Here is a 23,484-nt window from a genome sequence, read left to right as displayed (position 1 = left end):
TTATGTTTCATGTAAATTTTGTATTGACTCATGTTAGTAAACTTTATTCGCTAGCTCACTTGTATAAAAGTTGTAGATGTTTTAAATTTTGTGAATAATAAATTAGTTTTAAGGCCAATTTTTGGTTTTTGTTTAGCTCCTTCCTCCAATTTCTGGCAGTCATTCCATTTAAGATCCTGCAGGGCTAAATGCAGGGCATTACATTGGCAACTGTAACAGGATTGGTTCTGTTTTGGTTCGTGGGGTTGTGGCATCATCGGAAAAGAGTTTTGTGAATGGAAAAAAAATTAATAATTATTTTTCTGTTAAGTAAGGAGGTGTAAGGGTTAACAGTTTGTCTGGAGCAATCGTTTGTCAATTGTTCCCTTGTTGTGGGTTATTGGTATTTGTTTTTGGTTTCTTGAGTTGACGTCTGCGACGTTGCCTTGTCTTTGACAGCGTCAGTCAGTAAGTTGCCAGCAGAGAGCATCTTGAGTCAGTTTAGGACGTTATACTCAATGCCAGTTTACACTATGCTTCAGAGCGCGCTGCACGCCTCAGACTCGTCACCAACTCCTCCCAAATTATTGTTAGCCCTGCCCTCTTGAGTGCTCCCCAAGGCAAGAAGCATGAGGCACCACCCAACGCATCAAACCGAGCTTGATGGCTGAAGCCTGCAGGCACCACTCAGACTCACTCCGGCAACCGTTTTCTCATAGATGCTTATCAGCATTGTCTATGGAACGTAACATTACAAGAATATAAAAACAGAGATGTTCGCGCCGTCGCTATGCAAAAACTAATGGAAGAGATGCTTGTAATTAACGAAAATATTACAGAAGATATAAAAAAGAAAATCCATACACTACGAGGCCAGTATAAACATTCCTTCGCTGTCGAAGCCAATTGTTTGTCCATTTCCTTTTCTTAACACAATTATGCATTTGATCATACATTTGTGCTACAACAACAGCAGCTCATCGTGGCTCTCAGGAAGATACTGCTGCCGGTCGCGCAATACAGCATGAAGTGTAGAGGAGACTTACGTCATAGTGTTAACTGGCCTTTAGATGTGAGTAATACTTGGTACTGGAGTAGCGGCATCAGGCATTGGGTACCTGATGGCTTTGACAGGAGGTGGAGTGTAACCTCATCGGTGTATTGCAGCATTGGCTGTCTCGGCAGCTTACCTTGGTTGATATTTTCAAGAGTTTTGGAGCAATGGCTGTTTTGGTAACTTTCCTGTGTGTTTGATAATCCTACTAGGGTTATTGGTGTTATCCATGTTATGTTTGTTAACCGTGTTGTTGTTAATTTTCCATGTTATGGTTGTTAACCCTGTTGTTAATTTTTCTGTTGGGGTGTGTTGTATTTATTGTGACATAGATTCACAATAATTACCTGTATAATGATTTATTTGAGGCTTTGTCATGTAATGATTATTTTGGACACACTGTTTTGCTTTGGATGCATTTAGAAATTCGGATTTAATTGTGTAGGTCCTGTATTACATATATTAACGACAGTATTTTTTAAATATTAGTTATGCTGCTCACGTCTCATTGATTTGCTCCTGTCATTTATAATAATTGATTTACTTATGTTTGATGTTTAATTACTTTGGTTTTTATGTGCTGACTGTTTTGATTCGTTATGTTTTCATGTATATTTTGTACTGACTCATGTTAGTAAATTTATTCACTGGTCATTTGTGTAAATGTAAATGTTGTAAATTTTGTGAATAATAAATTAGATTTAAGGCCAATTTTTTGGGTTTTTATTTAGCTCTCTCCTTTGTTTTGTCCCAATTTCTGTCGGTCATTCCAGTCCCATCTCCTTTTTGCGTTCATGATCCTGCAGGGCCAAGTGGGTCCATTAGGCCCTTTCACACTATGTCGTACGTAAATACGACACGATGTCGGACCTACATGCGACTAGCAGTCGACTATTATTTCTAATGTACCTTTTCACACTATGTCGGTCCGGCAAATTTGCCGGTCCGGCATCGGATTACAGCCGACAGGCCCCACTGGCCATGTCCGGTGCTGCACCCAGACGCGATTGCAGTTGGCCATTGCATTCAATACGTGTCTTCACACTATGCGATTTTTTCCTGCATATACGCGCGACAGCAGTAGACTTCCACTGCTTGTGATCGGGTGCATTGGGTATTGAAAACATTTGAGGGATATAAATAGTGTTATTCCCGTTGCTGAATAACCACTGGTTCCATGCAACGAAAAAACACCATACAATAATAATAATAACAATAGTGTTATTCGTAAATAAGAAAGAACTACAGGTATAAAACTACTGAGAAATGATTTACTAAATGATTTGCTGTTTTTTTCATTAAGGTTACATATACGTTTTGATACAGAAATTATTAGAAGGTTATCGGCAGAATATTGATATAAAAGAGGACTAAAAGCTTTTGATTTCGATATATATGATTTTTTGAGAAGTTTTTATAGTTAACACTTACGTTTTATTTACATTACTAAATGAAACAGAGAGAGATATGGATTTTTTATATCAAAGTAAAAGATTTTAGTTTTTTGTATAGATATATCAGTTTATACTTTCGATAAATAGAGATGTTTCAGCTAACACTAGTGTTTTCATTTTCTCCTTTTTAATTTCTATATGGAAAAGCAAATTTACAAGGAAAGGTCCATATTATTTCCTCTTACTTGATGGTAACTGCCAGTTGTTGTGCTGGCGAAATATCATCTCTGAATGTTGTATTTCTTTTAGCAACTGGTCATGTAGACGTGACAAGAATTCCTCAAAGGTTGTTTTAGACACTGAAGTAATTGAAAAATTTATCATTATCTCTCTTCAGCTCCTCGAAGTGGTGGCAAATGCACCATGCAAGTGCCTTTGTGTATTCAAAGGGTGTATCCCAGTGAATTCTAGGTTTTCTCTTCTTTTTTCTCAAATGCAATAAATAAAGACAATAAATAATTTTCTCCTCCTGTCCATCTAGTCACCACTACAGGCTGAGAGCAGACTGCAAGCGCTTGTTAATAATTGGATCACTTTGTACGGCAGTCGGACAAATGTACGATTTGCGCAATTTTGTGTCGCATTTAGATCCGGCACTGCAATCGTATCTTGGTCCGACAAGAATCGCATAGTGTGAAACAGTATGAACCACTATATCAGAATGCTTAATGTGTAAAGTCAAAAGTTAAAAAAAAAAAAAAAAAAAAAAAAAAAAAAAACTTACATTTGCAAATATTATGTAAAACTACATATTAATATATCCGCAATACTCTAAAATATAGACAAAATCGAATGCCGGGCAGAGAGAAGAGCGGCCTCTCCTCCCTCGCCAACGGCCAAAAGCAGTGTGGTATATTACCGACAGGCGACGCGACTAGTAGGTTGGTAGGTAACTATGTAGCTTAAAGTTAAATGGTTGTTTTCAGCTGCTCTTAAAGTAATTCCTACTGTAAAGAACCAAGGGTTTGTATATTGCGTAGGAGCAACAATCGATTTGAAGAAGTGGGTGCTTTCATTTTTCTTCTGAACGATGAAAAAACGTGATAGAAGCTTGCTTCGAGAAGCTAAAGGTTCCAGCGAGCCGCCTCCCTGTGAGATATACAAAAAGGAATTGCCTCCTTTAGGTTTGGAGGGTTTCAGAATTAATAACTGAATGTTACTTTGTTTTATGAATTTGCTAAGGAAATATGCGATGGATGCACTTATCAACTAAAGATTGAAAACAAATAGAATCTCTCAGTAGCTACATTAATAGACAGCGAGAGAATTTCCTATTTTCCTTCTCTGTTTTGCGAATTTGCTAAGAAAATATGCGAAGCGCTTATTTAGAATAGAGAGTTTATCATTACATAAAAAGACTTCTGGAAGATTTTCTATTTTACTGCTTTTTGTGTGTGTGAATTTGCTACGCCTTATAAAATTCACGGTTTGAGTCAAAAGACCGACACAACTGGATTTATCATGTATGTGATGGCTTTACGTTTGTTTTTTTCATATACAACTTAAGTCATCACGGAATAACGAAATTCCTTTCGAGTATGAAGGAGGTTTTCTCTAGTTACGATTTTAAATAGGAAAGACAGATGGTTACAAATTACTTATAAATTTTAAAAAGTTGAAATCTTCAGATTGGAGGTGGGGAAGTAAAAGAGTTATAACTTACAAAGTTTTCAAGAATGTTTAAAGATATAAGGAGAGTGTTGGAAAAGGAGAACTGTTGTCATGTAATGAAATGTAATTCATCATTATGAATTTCGAGGGTAACCATGAAAGTCAGGCTTTCTTCTTCACAACTAATCAACGTAGCAGACGCCTGTCAAGCCAAAGGTGACTATTCGTCATTCGTTAAGCTTTTCTCTATTTGTATGGAATATATACTGTTATCGACTTATCGTTCTTATATGAGATTTTTCTAATAACTTTGTAACCTCGTTCTTAAAATAACTTTGTAACCTCGTTTAAAAATAACTTTGTAACCCTGTAAAAAAAATTGTAACTTCGTTTACAAAAATACTTTGTAACCTGATATTTTAAATAACTTTGCAACCTCGTTTAAAAATAACTTTGTAAACTTGTTTAAAAAAAACAAAATTCGTAACCTCGTTTTTGAATAACTTTGTAACCTCGTTTAAAAAACCACATTATCAATTTGAGAATATTTATTGGCTTGCATTTCTGTCCCGGTACGTGCAATATCAAGGTAGGTAACGATATAAAAACCATGAAAGCACTGATCGTTGAATGTCGAATTACCTTCGATTATATAATTACCCACTTACGGCAGCGTTGTACCCGTACATGACTGTAACTGGATTACTACTCATTATAAATATCCAGTTTTTAACGCGTTCTTCTGGCAAATGTAAGTATTAAATAAATGTACTCTTTTTTTTTTTTTTTTTTCTTTCTTTCTTTTTTTTTGTTCTTTCAATCAGTACAGTTAAAATGTTCATAGGTATGGGTGTTTAGCAAGTACGTCTCTCTCTCTCTATCTCTCTCTCTCTGTTAGTCTGTCTCTCTGCAGATCTTTAGTTGTAATAAGTTCCGTGATTCCATAGGTTAGGTTAGGCCGGATTGGATTAGTGTTGGTTAAGTGAGGTTAGGTTGGGTAGGTTAGGTCAAGTTGGGTTAGGTCTCTCGCTCTGTCTCATTTGGGAGAGAAGGGGATGGAAAGAATATTCAGCTATGGGGGGGGGGGGGGTTGGGGGGGTTTTTTTGGGGGGTGTTTGGTTATGGGGGGTGAGGGTTGCATTGTTTGAATATGGGGGAGGGTCATGAATGGAGATAATGATTTGGAGGAGGGTGGGGCTGGGGTTGACAAGCCCGGGGAAAGGTGTTGACAGGAAGTAAAGTGCGTAGATTTTAGATTTTTTTTATCCTACTTAAGTGCTTTTTCTTTTTGTTACTTACATAGCAGGCGGTCTCACCGCTGAAAAGATGGCCAGCACAAATCGTGTTGGGAGTGACGCCGCCCGTTAATCCGACAAGCACTTGGCACGCCTCGTTGGTCATCGTCTTGACGTTGGCAAATCTCAAGATTTTCGAACGGCCGCCAACTGTTGGAAACATGGATTTCATTCTGTTTATTATGCTGCAACTCATTCTTATCCTGATATTCTCTTTTATTTAGTTACTGTTTCAAGTATTGTGATAAAATTTTATACATTTCACAGGATTCATATATTTTTCTTTAAAAGAAGGAATTGTTGAGATAAGAGAAAACTATGGATTATAATATTATATGATTAAACGGTAGATCTATATTACTATTCCGCGGCGGCCTAGGGCCCTAGACTATGGAGTTGCGGTTTTCTATGCAGTTTTACCTCCTGAACAAGAATTTTAAGTAATATTTATTCGGACGACTGTAATTAACCCCAAGGGGCCAGTACTAAACACGGCGAAATACAGTGAACGCCCCAATCCCTAGTGGATGTCGTATCCGCGGTTACGTTCCTTACAGTCCGTGCCGAACTATTCTTTAGAATTACCGATTAAATTACAAAACTGTCGTCTTTCCGAGCTGTCTTTCTGTCCATCTCTCCCTAACAATGCATGTTTTTGCTTACAATTCTCTGTGGCTCCCCATCCGACAACCATGGCGTTCGTCCTCGGATGACTCAGATGTGGCCGAGGAAGACATACTGGGGCCACGGAATTGTCTTCTGGGAAATCGAGTGGTTCGTCCAATTCCACGAGACCGATATCATGTTGTACAGGTTTTCTAAAGGAGAAGCCTTCGTGCCGCACTATCTGAGAAGGAAGTAAGGGAAAATGGATTAGAAAATAACAATATAAGCATAATAATGTAATAGATTTAACATAATAATGTGCAAACATTTTCTCGACCATCTAAAGAGGAAGAAAATGATAAAACACGAATTACAGACATATGTGCGCTGTCTTAGAGAGAAATGTCGTGAACACATTACAGAACTATTAAATCGGGTGTAGTTACACTATCTGTGAACAAAGTGCGTACGGTGACCTATTCAAAGTTCTACTATATTTCTAAAAAAACAATTGGATATACTATTTAAAAAGTCACAGCAGCAAAAAATTTACCATACTAGAGGATGTAGTAATCAAGGTAAATTATGACAAAGGAACAAGACTAAAAAGAATTGAAGAAATTAGAAAAAAACAATAAAAACTAACTAAGCGTGATGCCTTAGAGGTGGAAAATTAATGAAGAGAAGAAAACCTCTACATTATCAAAGAAGGCAAAATAAATATACCATCAGAACACAAAGACTAAAAGGACAGTAAAGGGAGAAGGAATTTTGTGAACGTACAATAAAAACATTTACAAAATGAAGCTGTACTTCTTCTGAAACAAGGAACTTATGGGAACGAAGCTAATGGACGAATACGGATATCAAAAGCTCCGTGACAGTCGCAAGTGAACTTTAGAGAAACGTAAATATTTACGAATTTTGGTTTTATTCGTCTTGTGATGCTCGTCTCGTCTGACGTCGACCAGTCGTGTTCTCCTATGACAACTTCCAGGTTTCAAGAGGCGGACTCTGTAAGGCAATTAATGATGATCACACATAATGACTACATTCGTTTATACTGTATAATGTTTGAATACTTGAATAAATAAAAAAAAAAAGGCATTTCTTGCTGATAACTAATAAAATCAAATCTATTTAAAAGAGCGAGGCAGACATCCTGAACAAGAAGAGAAATTTGATGAGCAATGTTTTATATTTTGAAGTAATGACAGCACGTGTAATATTTCTTTTAGAACTGGAATTCAGCTGTTTATGAAGTTCGGCAGTATCTGGTGTGAAATATGGTTGTGATAATTCTGATCAGACGCCAACGAAATTCACTGCTCCTCCCCTTTCTTTTCCCATTGCTTAAGCGTGAATATTTTGGTTTCGGACTGTCTGCAATTGTTTGTACTGTCCCTCTTCCGTATATACTGTAATTTTCTGTTATTGTGTATCTGTATACGGATCTTTGAGGAAGGTCAAGAGGGTGTGCGTCGGAGCGATAAGATATTCACTAAATAGCCATTTGCTGACTCCGCACCCTTTAGTCATTTAGACAAATTCTCATCACGATGGAGCCTACAGTACTGAACAGCATGTTTTCAAGGTGTAAATCTATTAGGTCACCAATTCGTTTAATGGCAGTCTGAAAATGTTGGAGAACACCATGGTGTTCATGCAACACTGTCTGCAGATGCCATCTACGAAAGCTGTGAGACACCTATCAGATCGTATTCAACATGTCAACTAACTGCAAGGAGGACAAAATTGCCTTCATATTGTGTCACCATAGTTCAGGAGCTCCAAGTTGCTGATAAAGAGAAAAGAATCACATACAATCGCTGGTTCCCGGCATTTGTGACCAACAAATGTTGGGCATCACATGTTTCTCGGATGAGGAGTCGTTCCATCTGCCGGGATACATTCTCTCTCAAAACACTTACCAACAACAGCCACTCCATGATCAAAAAGTCGGTGTATGGTCCGTGATTTCTTGTGTGCACATCATAAGCCCATTTTCTTTTCAGTATCTTGAGCACCAATTTACATGGGCATTTTTCAGCAATTCATGAATCAACTGGACGGTCACGAGTATAATGGAAGGTTACTTCCAGCAAATGGAGCAACGTGAGAATGTTGGTTTTCTGTATATTGTAAATTTGTAATCTGTCGTGTTTGTAATTATTAAAACATCAAGAAAAGGAATTTTGTTGTCTGTTTACCATTCAACTTTAAATTTGATGCTGGGCACTTATGCGTTTAATTCTGAAAGGAATTCGTTGAAATTGCCCCACCTATTATCCCAAAATGTTAGAATATCTATATATTTCATCCACAGCATGTTTTGGGTTTTTATTGCGTTTATTCCAATAGTTTTAACGTATTCCTTGTATAGATTGGCTAAAACGAGACTTAAAGGGCTACCCATGCTGCACCCGAATTTTTTGCTTGTAGAATGACTCCCCGAATGAAAATACGTTATTAGATGCACATAATTCAGCTAACTTTATTATTTGGTCAAGATCCAGTGGAAAATGATCTGAATAGGAGGATAATTATTCCCGCGAAAACTGTAGAACGTCCTGTACTGGTACTTTTGTGAATAGGGAATCTACATCAAGCTTTAAAGTTTTATGTTGTGAAGTGGTAAATGTGCTTCTCTGAATCTGTGACAAAAATCTTCCGAATGTTTTATGTGACTGGGAGAAAACGTGCCTAAGAGAGGGTAAAGGAGGCCAGCTAGCCATTTAGAAATTTTATACTTGAAAGCTCCGGCACAAAGACAATCTTCCATTTACAGTAACTTGGTGAAAGGAAAATCAAGGGTTCCGTCTCTTTTCATTCTTCCCAGTTTATTGTATTATTGTCAGCCATTTTATAGCAAACTGTTGCCAAGGCACGTTACAAATAACAATATATTTATATAAATATGTATAATATGTTCTCACGAGAATACTAATCTTTTTCTTTTATATGGATAACTTTCAGTAAAAGCTGTTCTAGTCAGTGAAGCTTACCAACATGGTAGTTAATGGTGGCTTGTCATAGAACTCGATTAATTTTGAAGCATTGTATTAACCGTTTTCCTCTTGTTTGTGTGTTGGAGTTGTTGAACTACAATTATAATATGTTTTGTTACTTTTGTTGTGCTTGTGTTGTTTAGTATGTTAGCGACACTTGATTAGCAAATGAATTCGTTCCTTATGTTTCAACAACTTGGTTTCTATTCAAGATGTCCTCATATATTAACCACTAGCTGAACAACCCAACACTGCCAGGGAAAAATTTGAAGGACTCAGAAAAATGTTCTCACATCACATTTGAATTCCTTTGACGAGTAAAGCATTGGTGCTATCATTGAAAATGCTTTCCTTTCCTGTGAATAATAATTCTGTCTTGAATTTATTAAAGAAGACTCTCTTCTTGGGGAACAAGCAGAAATTTACGTATACCAAAAAGTTAGTGGCCGAAGAGTTTAAATCATGGAAATGAATAACAAAAGAATAATTTTAGAGACTATATAGGGGATCCTTTGATGAATTACATATACTCTCCATGAACAAAAGAATGCCACGGTAGTGATCATATCAAGCCATATTTAAATACGAATATCACACAGAAACTACCTCACCGTCAACAAAAGCCTGTGCTAACATTAGCCTTCTCTCTCTCTCTCTCGTCTCTCTCTCTCTCTCCTCTTCTCTCTCCCGGTCAGATCAGAATTTAACAGTATAATTTCGCAGCAATAACGGAAAAACAACTACAGCTGATGAAAGACGCGTCAGTAGGTCTACGGCAACGAAGAATGGTTTGGGCATGTACCCAACTTCAGTTAACCAGGGACCCTTCAGTTGCCTGATTATCACCTTCTTATCGCATAAAATCAAGATGGCAGGCAGTCAACTTGACAAATAGCTTCAGAGTAACCATAAGTTGTTAAGATCCAGGGTCTGTTGGCTGTATAAATATTTGATTTTTATCACAACGGTGATTTTAGACAGTGTAAAGAGAGTTGTGACTACTTTCGGTTTTCTGTGCGTGATAACGAATGCGTTTTGGTTTCTTATGACGTTTCTGGGGGAAAGGGTAGGCCAAAGTCTGAATGGTCTATTATAGAAATTGTCAATATATGTTTTCAGTGTTGATTTTGTTGAGGTAATAAACAATTATACTAATAATTATCATAAATTATGATCAATATTCATGTAAATTTTGTAAAAACATTGATGTTATAGGGGATTTATTGTTGCAGGTTAATCATGTATGACAGCACCTGGAAGAAAACCTGGAGCGCTCAGGCAAAAAGTGACCATTAACCCAAAAAGCACCTGAAGGAAAACCTGAAAACCTGACGGAATTGGTGAAAAAAAAAAGACCACCAAGATTTCATTCAGTTTGTCTGCGTTTGATGTCTGTAACGAGGATAGGGTCTGATTTTGTGTGTCAAATTTTGCTGGGTCTGTCAAGCGGTTCATATTTCTGTTGTGGACAAACATACAGACATTCACTTTTATATATACATAAATTCGACTACTTTAGCTCTACCTTAATTAGACACTTTTGCAACGCCACGACTGCTGTGGCTGTAAGGCTGTGATGCTTACAATCCCTCAAAAGCTCGGTCAACCAGAGGGGGAACTTGGCACCTTCCCTTCTGACAACTGCATCCTTGAGCAATCTCCCAGTGATGTTCAGGGAGAGAAGTATTTGCTTTTGGCTTATGGTGTAGTTCACGGGGTTTGGAGTTGCATTTACCAATATAGGTGAACTTCGGTCAGGTTTGAAGAAAGAACCAGACAGCCTGGCATTTGATCTCATCTCTACGAGTAGACACCTACAGGGCATGGTGTTCATTAAGAAAAGGTTAGAGGCAGTAAAAGGAAATACAGAAAGTAGAGATCCCACTTATTAAAAAGAAAAACAATAAATGAATAAATAGATAAAATGTATCAAAATGCAAGAAGAAAAGTATCAGGGTAGAAATGCATTGTCATTTTTATTGAACTTTTGTCATTTTTATTGAACTTTTGAAATTCTAACTGCACGACATCCTCTGGAAAACTGTTCCCACAGTCCAACAGTATGAGGTTTTTAAAGGAATTCTGGAGCTGAGAAGTACGACAGTGAGGCACATTTACTGCATACTGGGTGGGGGGGGGGGTTGCTGTCCAGCGAATCTGGACGTTCTTGGAAGGAAGAGGGACCAGGGATCAATAGTGAACGTGAAATACAACTTATGAAAAAGTGACAAACAAGAGACCATCTATTGTGGTACCCCGTCAGTGCACCACATGCGGTGCACTGTAGGCACTACTTAACGTTCTTTGCAGCGTCTCTTCCCTAGCTGTAACTCATTTTGTTCCTTTTACTGTGCCTCCTTTCGTATCTCTCTCTCCATCTTACTTTCCACCCTCTCCATTGATGAATAGTTCAACTGCGAGGTTTTTTGCTCCTGCTACACCTTTCAAACTTTTGCTGTCAATTTCCGTTTCAGCGCTGAATCACCTCAGTGGTCCCAGTGCTTGGCCTTTGGCCTAAATTCTATAATGAATTCAGTTCAATATAATACATTGTGGAACTCAGGCCGTTCTTGTATCTTTTTTAGCAACATGACAGGACGAGTCTGCATCTCACCGGAGTTTTATGGTTGGACTCAGGTTGTTCAGAATGGTTCCTTGATAACTTATAATTGTTTTTTTGCAGACTTTGCAAAATTTTAAAGTAATGTGAGAGTAACACTAGAGATGGATTTCTCTAATATTAAGGAAATAATGCTGGTAATCACTCTGAGCAATACACAAGACACACACACACACACACACACACACACAAAGTACCCAAGAAGCTTCTGACAAAATTCAATAACTGAAGAAAGGAAGTAAGATTCCCATTACCATAAGAGTAGTTCTAGATGCGACGTACAGAGAAAAATAGATATTTTATTGAACGATAAGTCTGGATATAAGGAACTGACAATAAATCCATTTAAGAGATGGCAGGCAACGTATAACAAGAGGTTAAAACTTCTGCTAAAGAAGGATTTCAGGAGCTATTCAAGAAAGTCTGTGCATAGTTTCCATCCCTGCTCTACAGGCCATGAGTTGTAAAAAAAATCACAAGGAAAAAGTACCAAATGAGGGCAATCACTCAACCCATAAATGTGTTATATAATCTCTCTGAATAGACAGGAAAACTATCTTCATAATGTGATTTCATTAACAAAATTAAAAATGTTAATCTTCAAAATATAAGTTAGCAGGTTTTGGTGTAGAGTCCCTGTTGGCCAAAGTCTCAGCCCCAGCGGGTCGTTAGTACCTGAGTAACCAAACTGACTCTTTGAAGTTAGATATGTAATAAGTAGATTACTTTAATGTATATTTTAGCTCTGACTGTATAGATCATGGTGGGAGATAAGGAGAGAAGAGACAGAGAATCGTAATGTGTTATGTTGATACAATAAAATGCTGAGCTTGTAATTAGTCAACGGAACAGTAACCAAAACGAGATATCGAGGCTATGAGAACCTGCTCATTGTCAAGTCGTGAATAATGGCGACAATTGTTAAACTGGTAATTATCATGATATAATATATGATCATTGTTATGTTATTCTATCGTACTGTAAAACAGAGATTTTATTATGTGCGTGCGTATGTTTGGCATGCACCGATATGTGCGGCACTGTGTGTTTTCTCATTCCTAATTCCGCGGCTTGGTGTAGAAGAGATTGGACGCTTCCTTTCTATTTCATAAGTAATTTAAAAAAATGGAACGATGGTCCTTATTTTGACCCACTCGTTCCAGAGTAACCTAAGGAGGAAATTTTGAAGTGAAAAGCTCCCTACAGATATACCTGTACCAACTGATATTTTCATGAAGTTAATTGAATCCTATTTTATTTGCAAGATTAAATTTTTTGTCATATCTTGCATTTGAAAAGATTTCTATGGAATTTTTCAACGCCGAATCTTCACCAGAAACAATAGATTCTGACGAAACTTGGGAAAGATATGATTATGATTTGCTGTTTTTCTTTTGACATTGATAATTTTTTAGGCTTTAACTAATCTCAATTCCTCTATTAATTTCAAGGCTGGAATAGAAAATGATAATGGTATTTCCTTCTTAGACGCTCATATAATAAATTTTTTCTTTAAGCTGGTTGTGTGAAATTGAGTTATAGATATGATACTCATTTAGATCATTATATACTACATTCCTTTCTTGATAACTCAAGGCTCAAAATAAAGTTTATTACAAATTTGTGTTTTAGTCGCTTATAATCTAATCAATCCGAGATAGTGAATTTCTTGGACATGTATTATTCATCTCAAAAAAGGCATGGTTATAAGACTGAGTTTATAGATAAAAAAAACATATTAAAAAGCAAAAGAAGAAATGTATTTGTAATAAAAGAAAAAGAACATATTCTCTAGGATGGCTACCCGAGTCATTGTAGAATACTTGGTGAGTAGAGGTAAATCGTTAAAAAGATCAGAAAACATTACGATATGCAATGCAGAGTTCTAATTTTTGTAGGTCAACAAGAAGAGCATCGCTCTCCTCAAAATCACCTTAAATGTATTTCCGTAACTTCATAAACTAAGCACTTGTGAATAGATATTGGCTGACATCACGTGTAGGATGCGGCATCGATGTTTTATGTTTACACGATCATCAGGGGAATTCATGGTACACGATACAAAGCCCGGGTAACTGATAGCATTTATGAATGAAATGTGAAAAATGAATAATTTTCACGGGTGAATACAACCAGTAATTCAATATCCCCTGATAATTTAGGTCTTTTATTACAGCTGGCCATGATGATGCCGATGTCAGATCCCATCACTGTGTTCCGTGGTGACATTCGACAGTGAAAATTCACGGATAAGTATCGTGGTTCAGGGTGAGAGAGAGAGAGGAGAGAGAGAGAAAACATGCATCAAGGCACCAGTTACAACAACGATGTTAGGATAAGAGATGAATGAGTCTGTTTTACACTTCATGTGGGTGATGTAAATCCAGGACAATTAAACGTGAAAACGAAATGCTTCACTTTTAACAAATTAGGCCACATAATATAGGAATAAGACTGGGAAATGATCTATTATTACAAGTATCAATATTAAATCTCAAAATAGCAACCAAGATGGCAAGGAAACTGCAGTAAAAATTTTGAAAATATTTGGAATCATTATTTTGACCAAGTAAAATACAGATAACATATACAAAATAATTAGCAGGAGCAGAAAGAGCACTACAAGTACATCCCACCCAACAAACAAAAAAGAAATGAGCCTTCCACAAGGGAAACATTGATCATACTCCAAGAAATGTAGAGTGTACTTATTCAACTACTATGCTAGACTTTAATTTTTGGAAAACGGAAGAATATTTGTAACGGAATGATTTTCCCTAATCCAGCTGATGCAACTACAGATTTAAGGACAGAGAGCTATAATGAGATAGAAATGAAATAAAGATTATAACCTAGAAATTAGTCAAGGACATTAAAGAAGAAGTAGGGGGCAAAAAAAGAAATAATTTGGCAGTAAAGAGTAGCTGAGAAGATGCTCTATAAAGCGTAATAAAGTAATCCTTCAGCTCCTTTAACTTTCCGCTGATTTATCATCCTGCAGAAACATCAACGAATAATAACTCTGTTGGTGTTAGTAGCAACCAATACTGCTGCGGCCACAGTTTGACATGTATCTGGGTAACATAATCAGGCCCTTGGAAAGTTTGAGTTGTGCTAGAGGTCCCATTCTGAATCTGAACTTCCTCCTTGTGCTCGCCACTGGCTTACTGAAATTCTGTGCACAACAACGAATTCAAGGCTTCAAAAAGGCAGAGGACTACTGATTAGGAAGGCTACATTATTTCAAGACTGCTACAGTACTGTGATCTCGGCCATTACCAATATTTTAACGATTGCATGTTTTTCCTATATAGTTTACATGGTTCGCAAATGGTGCTTACAGTCGACGAACTTGCGTGAGAAGGCAACAAGAAGTGACCAATTTCTCAGGGAAACTTATAATATTACAGCTATCCAAGAATAGGTTACGAATGATTGCATGTTTAATTTAACTTACGCGTATAAGAACATATTATTGTTCTATAAAATAACTTTTTAGCTCGATAGTGTAAATCTTACTTAAGAATGTAGTACGTTAAGAGTTCCAAGGAAAATGATCAGTTTGTGTATACTGTTAGATATGTGTAGACCATCTCATAAGTGCACCAGACAGTTTGTCTAAACTCTTGGTAAATGAAATATTTTTAGTTTTTTGAATGAAACATAAAAATTCCCCCTTCTATTCTTTATCTCTGCACGCTTCAATATTATATAATGAACTTAAGCGTGCTCATACAAATAAACAGAGTAACATCACTAGTCAATTGAACCCACAAATGTAAAAAATAATGATCTTCTACAGTCACGCTTCTCTTCTCTCCTCTCTTCTCTCTTCTCTCTCTCCTCTCTCTCTCTCTCTCTCTCTCTCTCTCTCCTTTATATATATGTATATATATAATATATATATTATATGTAAATATAATATAATATATATATATATATACACCTCTCTCTCTCTCTCTTCCTCTCTCCTCTTCTCCTTCTCTCTTCTCAGAGCTCCTCTCGTCTCTCTCTCCTCCCCTCTCTCTCGCTCTCCTCTCTCCTCTCTATATATTGCTACGTCTATAAGAACGCCTCGCCTTCCCCAGCAGAGTTTTCTTGTTATATTTTAATTCATAAAAGTAGCAGCCATGCCGTCTCCTGAAGCTACTGTTGTTGGGAGAGCGGGTATGTCGTAGGAATGATATTTCCGGTCTGACGGAAGCTTAGGGGTAAGAAGAGGCAGGTCACAAGAGTAGCTAGGCTTCGAGATGGATTTTAGGGACTTCTACAATAAGACCTATTTTTCCTTCCCAATTTGCTGGCGTTGTGTTTACCACCTTTCAGGCAATGCTCGAGGCGGTTTTGGAAGCCCCCGTGATTCGAAAACAAGCAGTATCGCTCTCAGGTCGGCTGCGGGAGGAAAACGTGATCTCGGGGAAACAGGGGTCAAATTGCCAGCCTCCCAAAATTAGGGCCTACCCACGAACGCACTGGTGGACACGAACCCCAAGGAAACCTGAACAGAGGTCAGGCCGCATTCTTCTACAAAGGATACACTAAAATAATTGCATAAAGGTACGTCTGAAAGTGTAAACTTCAAAACCCAGCACCTTTTTACTACCATACGGGACTTCTTGCTAAATTCCATTTTCAATTTCTTATTTTTTTACCCCTTCTACATACAGAAGCCCTTTGTCCTCATCGGGCCACGTTGCTCCCCTTTGTGACTTGTTAAAGGGGGGGGGGACCTAGTTTTTTTTCGCGCATACCTCAGTGACCATTCGAGTTTACCTTTCCCCAACCAATGTTAGAGAATTAAAATCAGCCTTAATCAAAGCAAGAAAGTTCATTTTTTCCCCAAAACAATAAAAATATTTTTTCTCGTTTAATCTGGGATTCTTTGCCCCAGATTCCATGAGTCACGTGCCGTCTCTCTGCCGCAAGTGTGCATTAACCCAAGTGAATGAAAATCACTTGAATTGGATGAGACTATAAGCCCCAACGGGGCCGGGGGCCAATATCATTTAACTTTTCTCCAGGCCAGCACGGGCCTTTTTGTAAATAAATAGTTTTAAAGTAACGAGCTGAGTTTTCTGGCGACCTTCCCTCTAAAGAAAGAAATTAATAACTATCAGTTTACGGTAAGTTCAAGCAATTCCCTCTTGAAATCCCTCAATTATTTCCGTTTACGTATCTAGCTTCTCTCAAGGCCCTATATACGTAACATTGTCGACCTCGCCGAGGATCGAATCCGGGCTTGCTTAAAAAAAGCTTGTAAATCGCGTTATCCGTTGTAAAACGTAAACTGTAAATTATTTTACAAAAAATAAATCAGCACACTTGCAGGGAAAGAAGACACACTGACTCACGGTAAGGTATTCCATTCATTAATATGATTATTCTATAAACCAATGTTAGCTTAAGGTACGTTTAAGTATTTTTATTGTAGAAGTGTGTTAAACAAATGCGTAGGTAGAAATCTTATTATTGTAAGGCGGCGAATGCGCCAGAGCTTTATTTTAGCGGCGAGCAAACAATTTACCCCGCGAATTCTCTGTTACTTTGTGCTGTCCTCGTCGGACGAGACAGAGCACGTGTGTAGAATAGATGCCAGAAAAGAACCAGATCAAAACTAGGAAGTGCTTTGCCAGGGTTTATTGCTGTGTTTGAAAGCCTAGCTAGTTAGGAGTGTTTTACTAATAGTTACGGCAAAAGAATGTACAATTCTTTTGTGTGTGATATGTTAGGGTATCCATTTTTAACTTAGTTTTCATTCCAAGTGTTGGTAACCGCTACCTCTCAGCTTAAATTCAGCTTAGAGCATTCTCGCGCCTGCGCGGTCTCAACCAACCTTCGTCTCATTCACAGCGGCAGCCATGTTTGTTTCCTCTTTCAACATTATCTAAACAATTTAAGCAAAGTAACGTAAGTCACGAAGTTTTAACGTAAATAATATCAATGTCTGTACTAGTATCTATCGTCCTGCCAGAAAAATTAACGTAATTCGCCTTGATAAGAAAGTAGTATTTTATGTTGTAAATTGCCTTCGCATTTACAGAGAATCAGCTGATTCGCCATCACTGCTAGCACACCGTGGTGCTAACCCGCTCTTCTCGGCTCACGTGTTTCACCTCGCATCGCTCACTCGCGCGCTGAGCGAAAATTTCATTTCACTTAACGTAACTCATTTACAATTGTTTGCTAACATCGTTTTCAAATCCTTACCGTAATTTTTCACTTGTCCTTACGTAAAGTTAACGTGAATCTTAAAAGTAGAGTCACTTGCAAGAATTGTTAACGTAAAACGCGTCTTTGTGAAATTCATATTGAAACGCAAATCATTTCATAAGCGCAAGCCTGCTAAACATTAACGTAAAAATCGTTCAACGCGACAGCGCGTTATCATTTTTCATAAAACGTTTTCAAAAGCAATTCTTTCAGTAAACGTTAACGTAAGTAAATCATTTAACGCAAGTTGCGTCATATTAAACTAACATTAGTAGTTCAATTCAAATATAAGGAGTTCATTCACATATCATTTTTCACCCTCTCCGAGAGAGAGGAAGAGAGAGAGAGAGAGAGAGAGAGAGAGAAAACCAGAAACAACATATTCACGAAGCCAAGAGTACTACATCTTACCCATTAATTATAGCATGCAGAATAACATTATTTTAGTCTCTTGTGTCTTTCATTTACACAGCGTGATACGTACGCGCATGTGTCCATTGCAGTTTGCAAGCATTTATTTATTTCATTATCGAGTACTTCAGCGAGGGACTGAGCATTTCTAGGAATTCCATTACCTGTCGTTGCCCGAGTGGTCTTTTTTTCATTTTCTTTATCACGAAAGACTTGCGTATACCGCAAGCACAATTCGCACAGTTGTGCCACGCAAATTCATTACTTCCAGACAGGGAAGTCGTTACCAGTTTAGGACTGGCCACCACCAGTGCACGTCAGGTCTTACCATTTCACAGTGCCACTAATTCTTGACACTGTCCATCGACTGGCTGCTGAAGTACTCCCACCTTTTTACTTTCTCTTCTCCACTATTACCCTCTGCCATGAGCAGTGCCATTTCACTTCAGTATATTTAAGTATACTGCATGTAGTGTCCGGGACACACCAGCACGATACCAGTTGCTCCAAGGAACGCCTCCATAATGCCATTGCACCTGTACAGGCCGTACAGGTAGCCATTAAACCATGCGTGTCCGTGCCTTACGGAACGCCCAAATAATTAGTGTGTCGTGTACAAGGGTCATGATCCTCTTGACACTCAACAAGGGAACGCCTCCCGAAGTGCCATCGCACCTGTACAGACGTACAGGTAGCCCTATACCTGCGTGTCCGTCCTTACGGAACGTCCAATTCATTAAAGTATCCGCCATTTTGGATCACTGAACCAAGGAACGCCTCCTCATAAGTGCCGTGCACCTGTTATTGGACCTACAGGTAGCCCATTCCAGCGTCTCCCAACTTAGGAACGCCCTTAAGTGTGACGTACGCCGCACACTCCGTTTGATTTTTTCACCTCTTTAGAAGGTGCCAATCCAGAAGTGCCACCAACTTACGGGACACTTCCCAAGTGCCACAGAGCACCCAGTCTTCTCAGACTTTTTCTCTACCACGTCGCAGAACACCTTTCCAAGTGAGTGCCACTTTCCACAGTAGGCACTCCTATTCCATTCCGTACCCTTCCTGGTCATTATTATCATTTTCATCCGAGCCTCTCCTGCAGCCTAAGGGAAATGTCTTCCCCTGCTTCCCGCGACTTCTTTGCCAGAGAGCTAGAGAAGCTCGGAGCCCTCATAACTCTGGGCAAGGAGGCTGGTTACACTGGGCCAGCACTAGACCAGTGGATAAAGGCGCAGCAGGCTGCCGCGCCTGCAAGAAAAGGAAGAAAGGGAAAACCAGAGAAAAGCCGGAGAAGCAGAGAGAAAAGAAAGAGAAGCAGAAAGGAAGGCAAGGGAAGAGGAGCGAAAGCATGAGCTCGCTCTCAAGGAGAAGGAACTCGACATCAAGCGGGAGAAGGCCCGTAAGGAGAGTATCCTTGCTCAAGCCACTCTGCCAGCTTCCAGCCCTGCACCCACTGTCTCTCTTAGTCCCGCGTCTCTGGTCAGCCTGACATCCTTTCGATTTGCGAGCCTGGTCCTGATCCAGTGCCGGAGATAGAAATTCCTGCCGCATCCTGCCAGCCTTTTTACCTTTTTACCGCCTACCTCCTCCCTTTTGGAAGAGGTAAGCCCACCAGTTAACCCCAAAATTGCTTCCGAGGGTGATTCAACGGAGGTTCCCTTAACCTCCCCACGTCACATCACTGCCAGAGAGGACTCTTCACCTGTGCCAGAGCACACTGCCAGCCTTGGTGACTCCGCAGATTCGCAACCTGTGGGGGCATCTCGGCCTTATCATCCAGTGCCACGGAAGAGGTTCTGGAACAAGTTCTGCCGAGACTGTGGCCGCAAGGTCACATGTCTGCCAACTACGGAGGGTGCGCGAACCACAATCCTATTCCTGCCGTCGCAATGGCCATTACTAATCCTTCTTCTCTAGGACCCCCAGCTAAGGGCCCTATAACCGTCGCACCCCTCCAAAGTCATTATCAGCCAAGCCACGTCAGAGCCTACGACGACTCTGGCGCTCAAGTCTCCCTGATACGGGAAGACAGAATTCCCCGAGGGGCTAACGTTGATAGACGTCGATTGATCACCATTGAAGGTATCATCACATTAAGCTGATCCTTCCAACCGTGCAATTGAGAATCACCCGACCTCATTTCTCCAAAGTTTGTACCCTTGCAGTTGCAAGCTACATCCCAGGAGGTTATGACCTCCTCCTAGGCAAGACATGAAGTCTCCCCTCAAAATTCAAAAAGCCTAGGGGTCCTAGCCCCACCACAAATCACTACAAAGCAAGGAGCCATCGAAATTCTACTTCCTCTAGGAAGTATGTCCACCAACAGTCTCCCCCGTTACCAAGGAGGGAGATTGACCATTCGCAGTTCCGTTGCAAAACCTGTAACGTAATAGGGCACTCTACTAATTGGCCTAGGTGCCCTAGCAAACTATCAGCAGCGGACACTGTCCCATTTTCCACAAGGCCTAGCCTTCAACAAGAGACAGGAGCCTCTGTCTCCCATTTCCAAGGGCACGCTGAGAGGTATTGCACCTCCGGTACCCGTCACAGGTCCAGTCGACCTCAACTCTCTGCCAGTGCCACTTGGCAGCACTGAGCAGTGCCAAGCTCCGTCCAGCCTGGACGTAGAGCCACCACAGAACTTGACTTCTGCGCCTGGCCCCGAGCTAGTGCCGGCGCCTAACCTACCCAAGGATCCTCCTACAGGAGATCCTCCAACAGGCATGGAGCTTACCACAGCCCATGGCCCAATCACTAGTTCCTTCTTCTTCATCCTTACCTCTGTCGCCCGAGGATGAACCTCCGGCAGACCTTACCTTTGTACCTCCTCTGGAAAACCAGGAACTGCCCGACCAGGAGTCAGCCTGGAGCTTTCCCCTCACGACGGTTGTCGCAGCAGCCGGGAGTGAGGGCCTCCCCTGCAGTATGGTTCCACCTCTACGACGGTTGCTGCAGAGACCAAAGTAGGGGGTTGGGGTCTCCTGCAATCCCTCAGGCTACCCCTGCCTCTGCTCCTGCCGGCGGTTTCGTTTCTGGCCTTTCCCCAGAGTCGGTGCCTCCGTCTACTCCTGGAGGCTGGTATAGCCAGGTCCTGGAGGAATAAGAAGAAGAAGAAGGGACGTAACCAATCATTAACAAACTAACACAAAAGAGCCACATGCTCTCCTTGACACCTGTGCCCGAGGTACAGTGTCGCATTCATTTGCAGAATGATCCTGGCACCTACCCAGAGAAGGTCCCAGCCGCCTGATCTCTGCCAGTAGCACTAACCCTCTAACCCCTAGCCATTGTAATACTAACCCTCACTTAAAATATAATTACCTCATTGCATTTCCCTCCTGGTAAATTAACCACTCATCATCCCCACGCATCATTACCTCTCATTATGTATTTTAAACGGTTCCGTCGCTGAACTACTGCTGTGTGCGTACCACACTCTGGAAATGATTGCGTCTTCAATTTAACTGTATTGAGTAGGTTAGGCTAATGATTTAGTACCAGGGGGCATTAGGTTAGTAGCAAGTAGAATTTTCAAGTAACCTTATCTAGGGGTAGAGTAGACTGTCGTCACAGACAACCCGTATTGTTTATTACTTTAGGCTAGATTACATCACTTAGCATCTTTGCCTATAAGTTAGGTAGGCCATTGTAGTCAGCCGTATCGCTGCTCAAAAAACTTCAAGTTAGAGTAGGAGGTAACTGGGTTGTCGAGGCGATCAACTTATCTAAGCCAAGACCTTCACGCCCGAAAGGGAGTGAATGCCTTCTTAAACAGGGGGAAGCTGCTACGTCCTATAGAACGCCTCGCCTTCCCAGCAGAGTTTTAGTATATTTAATTATAAAGTAGCAGCCATGCCGTCTCCTGAAGCTACTGTTGTTGGAGAGCGGGTATGTCGTAGGAATGATATTTCCGGTCTGACGGAAGCTTAGGGTAAGAGAGGCAGGTCACAAGAGTAGCTAGGCTTCGAGATGGGATTTTAGGGACTCTACAATAAGACCTATTTTCCTTCCCAATTTTGCTGGCGTTGTGTTTACCACCTTTCAGGCAATGCTCGAGGCGGTTTTTGGAAGCCCCGTGATTCGAAACAAGCAGTATCGCTCTCAGAGGTCGGCTGCGAGACGTGATCTCGGACAGGGGTCAAATTGCCAGCCTCCCAAAAATTAGGCCATACCCACGACGCACTGGTGGACCACGAACCCAGACCTGAACAGAGGTCAGGCCGCATTCTTCTACAAGGATACAACTAAATATTGCATAAAGGTACGTCTGAAAAGTGTGTTAAACTTCAACCCAGCACCTTTACTACCATACGACTCTTGCGAAATTCATTTTCAATTCTTATTTTTACCCCTTCTACATCAGAAGCCCTTTGTCCTCCATCGGGCCCACGTGCTCCCTTTGTGACTTGTTAAAGACCTAGTTTTCGCGCATACCTCAGTGAACCATTCGAGTTTACCTTCCCCAATGTTAGAGAATTAATCAGCTTAATCAAAGCAAGAAGTCATTTTTCCTTTTATCTCGTTTAATTCTGGGATTCTTTGCCAGATTCCATGAGTCACGTGTCTCTCTGCCGCAAGTGTGCATTAACCCAAGTGAATGAAAATCAGCTTGAATTGGATGAGACTATAAGCCCCAACTGGGGGGCCAATATCATTTAACTTTTCTTCCAGGCCAGCACGGGCCTTTTTGTAAATAAATAGTTTTAAAGTACGAGCTGAGTTTTCTGGCGACCTTCCCTCTAAAGAAAGAAATTAATAACTATCAGTTTACGGTAAGTACAAGCGAATTCCCTCTTGAAATCCCTCAATTATTTCCGTTTACGTATCTAGCTTCTCTCAAGGCCTATAGTACGTAACAATATATATATATATATATTATATATTTCTCTCGTCTCTCTCTCTCTCTCTCTCTCTCTCTCTCTCTCTCTCTCTCTCTCTCTCTATATATATACTATATATTATATATATAGTATATATATATATATATATATCAATGAAGCTACAAATGGTCCTTTAATATCTAAATTCACTTTACCTCCCAAATGATATATTTTCATATATGTACCGAAGCTCCAGATCGAGGGTGATTTGTAAGGTCAGAATCGATATGAACTTATAGCGTCTCTGTTGCTGATTTCTGGATGGATAGCGTCACTGGACTGTCCTGAATTTCGTCCCCGTTACAACTTGGACGGTGGTTCGATACCCATGGGGGGGACGAAAATTTTAATCAATG

At 39.9% G+C, this 23,484-nt stretch overlaps 1 protein-coding gene across 1 annotated transcript in view; it reads right to left on the bottom strand.

Moving 5' to 3' along the window:
• Positions 1-1,797: 1,797 nt before the first annotated feature.
• The window catches only part of LOC135216581 (clotting factor G beta subunit-like), a 46,223-nt gene continuing 24,536 nt past the window's right edge, over positions 1,798-23,484 (bottom strand). The window contains exons 6-8 of the mRNA XM_064251960.1: positions 6,057-6,240; positions 5,398-5,543; positions 1,798-1,833 (exon numbers count right to left, since the gene is read on the bottom strand). Coding sequence (XP_064108030.1) covers positions 1,798-1,833; positions 5,398-5,543; positions 6,057-6,240 — 366 coding nt within the window. The remainder of the gene's footprint in view (positions 1,834-5,397; positions 5,544-6,056; positions 6,241-23,484) is intronic.

This window comes from Macrobrachium nipponense, chromosome 6, assembly GCF_015104395.2.
Source record: "Macrobrachium nipponense isolate FS-2020 chromosome 6, ASM1510439v2, whole genome shotgun sequence".
Taxonomy (NCBI): Eukaryota; Metazoa; Arthropoda; class Malacostraca; order Decapoda; family Palaemonidae; genus Macrobrachium; species Macrobrachium nipponense.
This window is presented reverse-complemented; position numbering and strand designations above follow the sequence as displayed.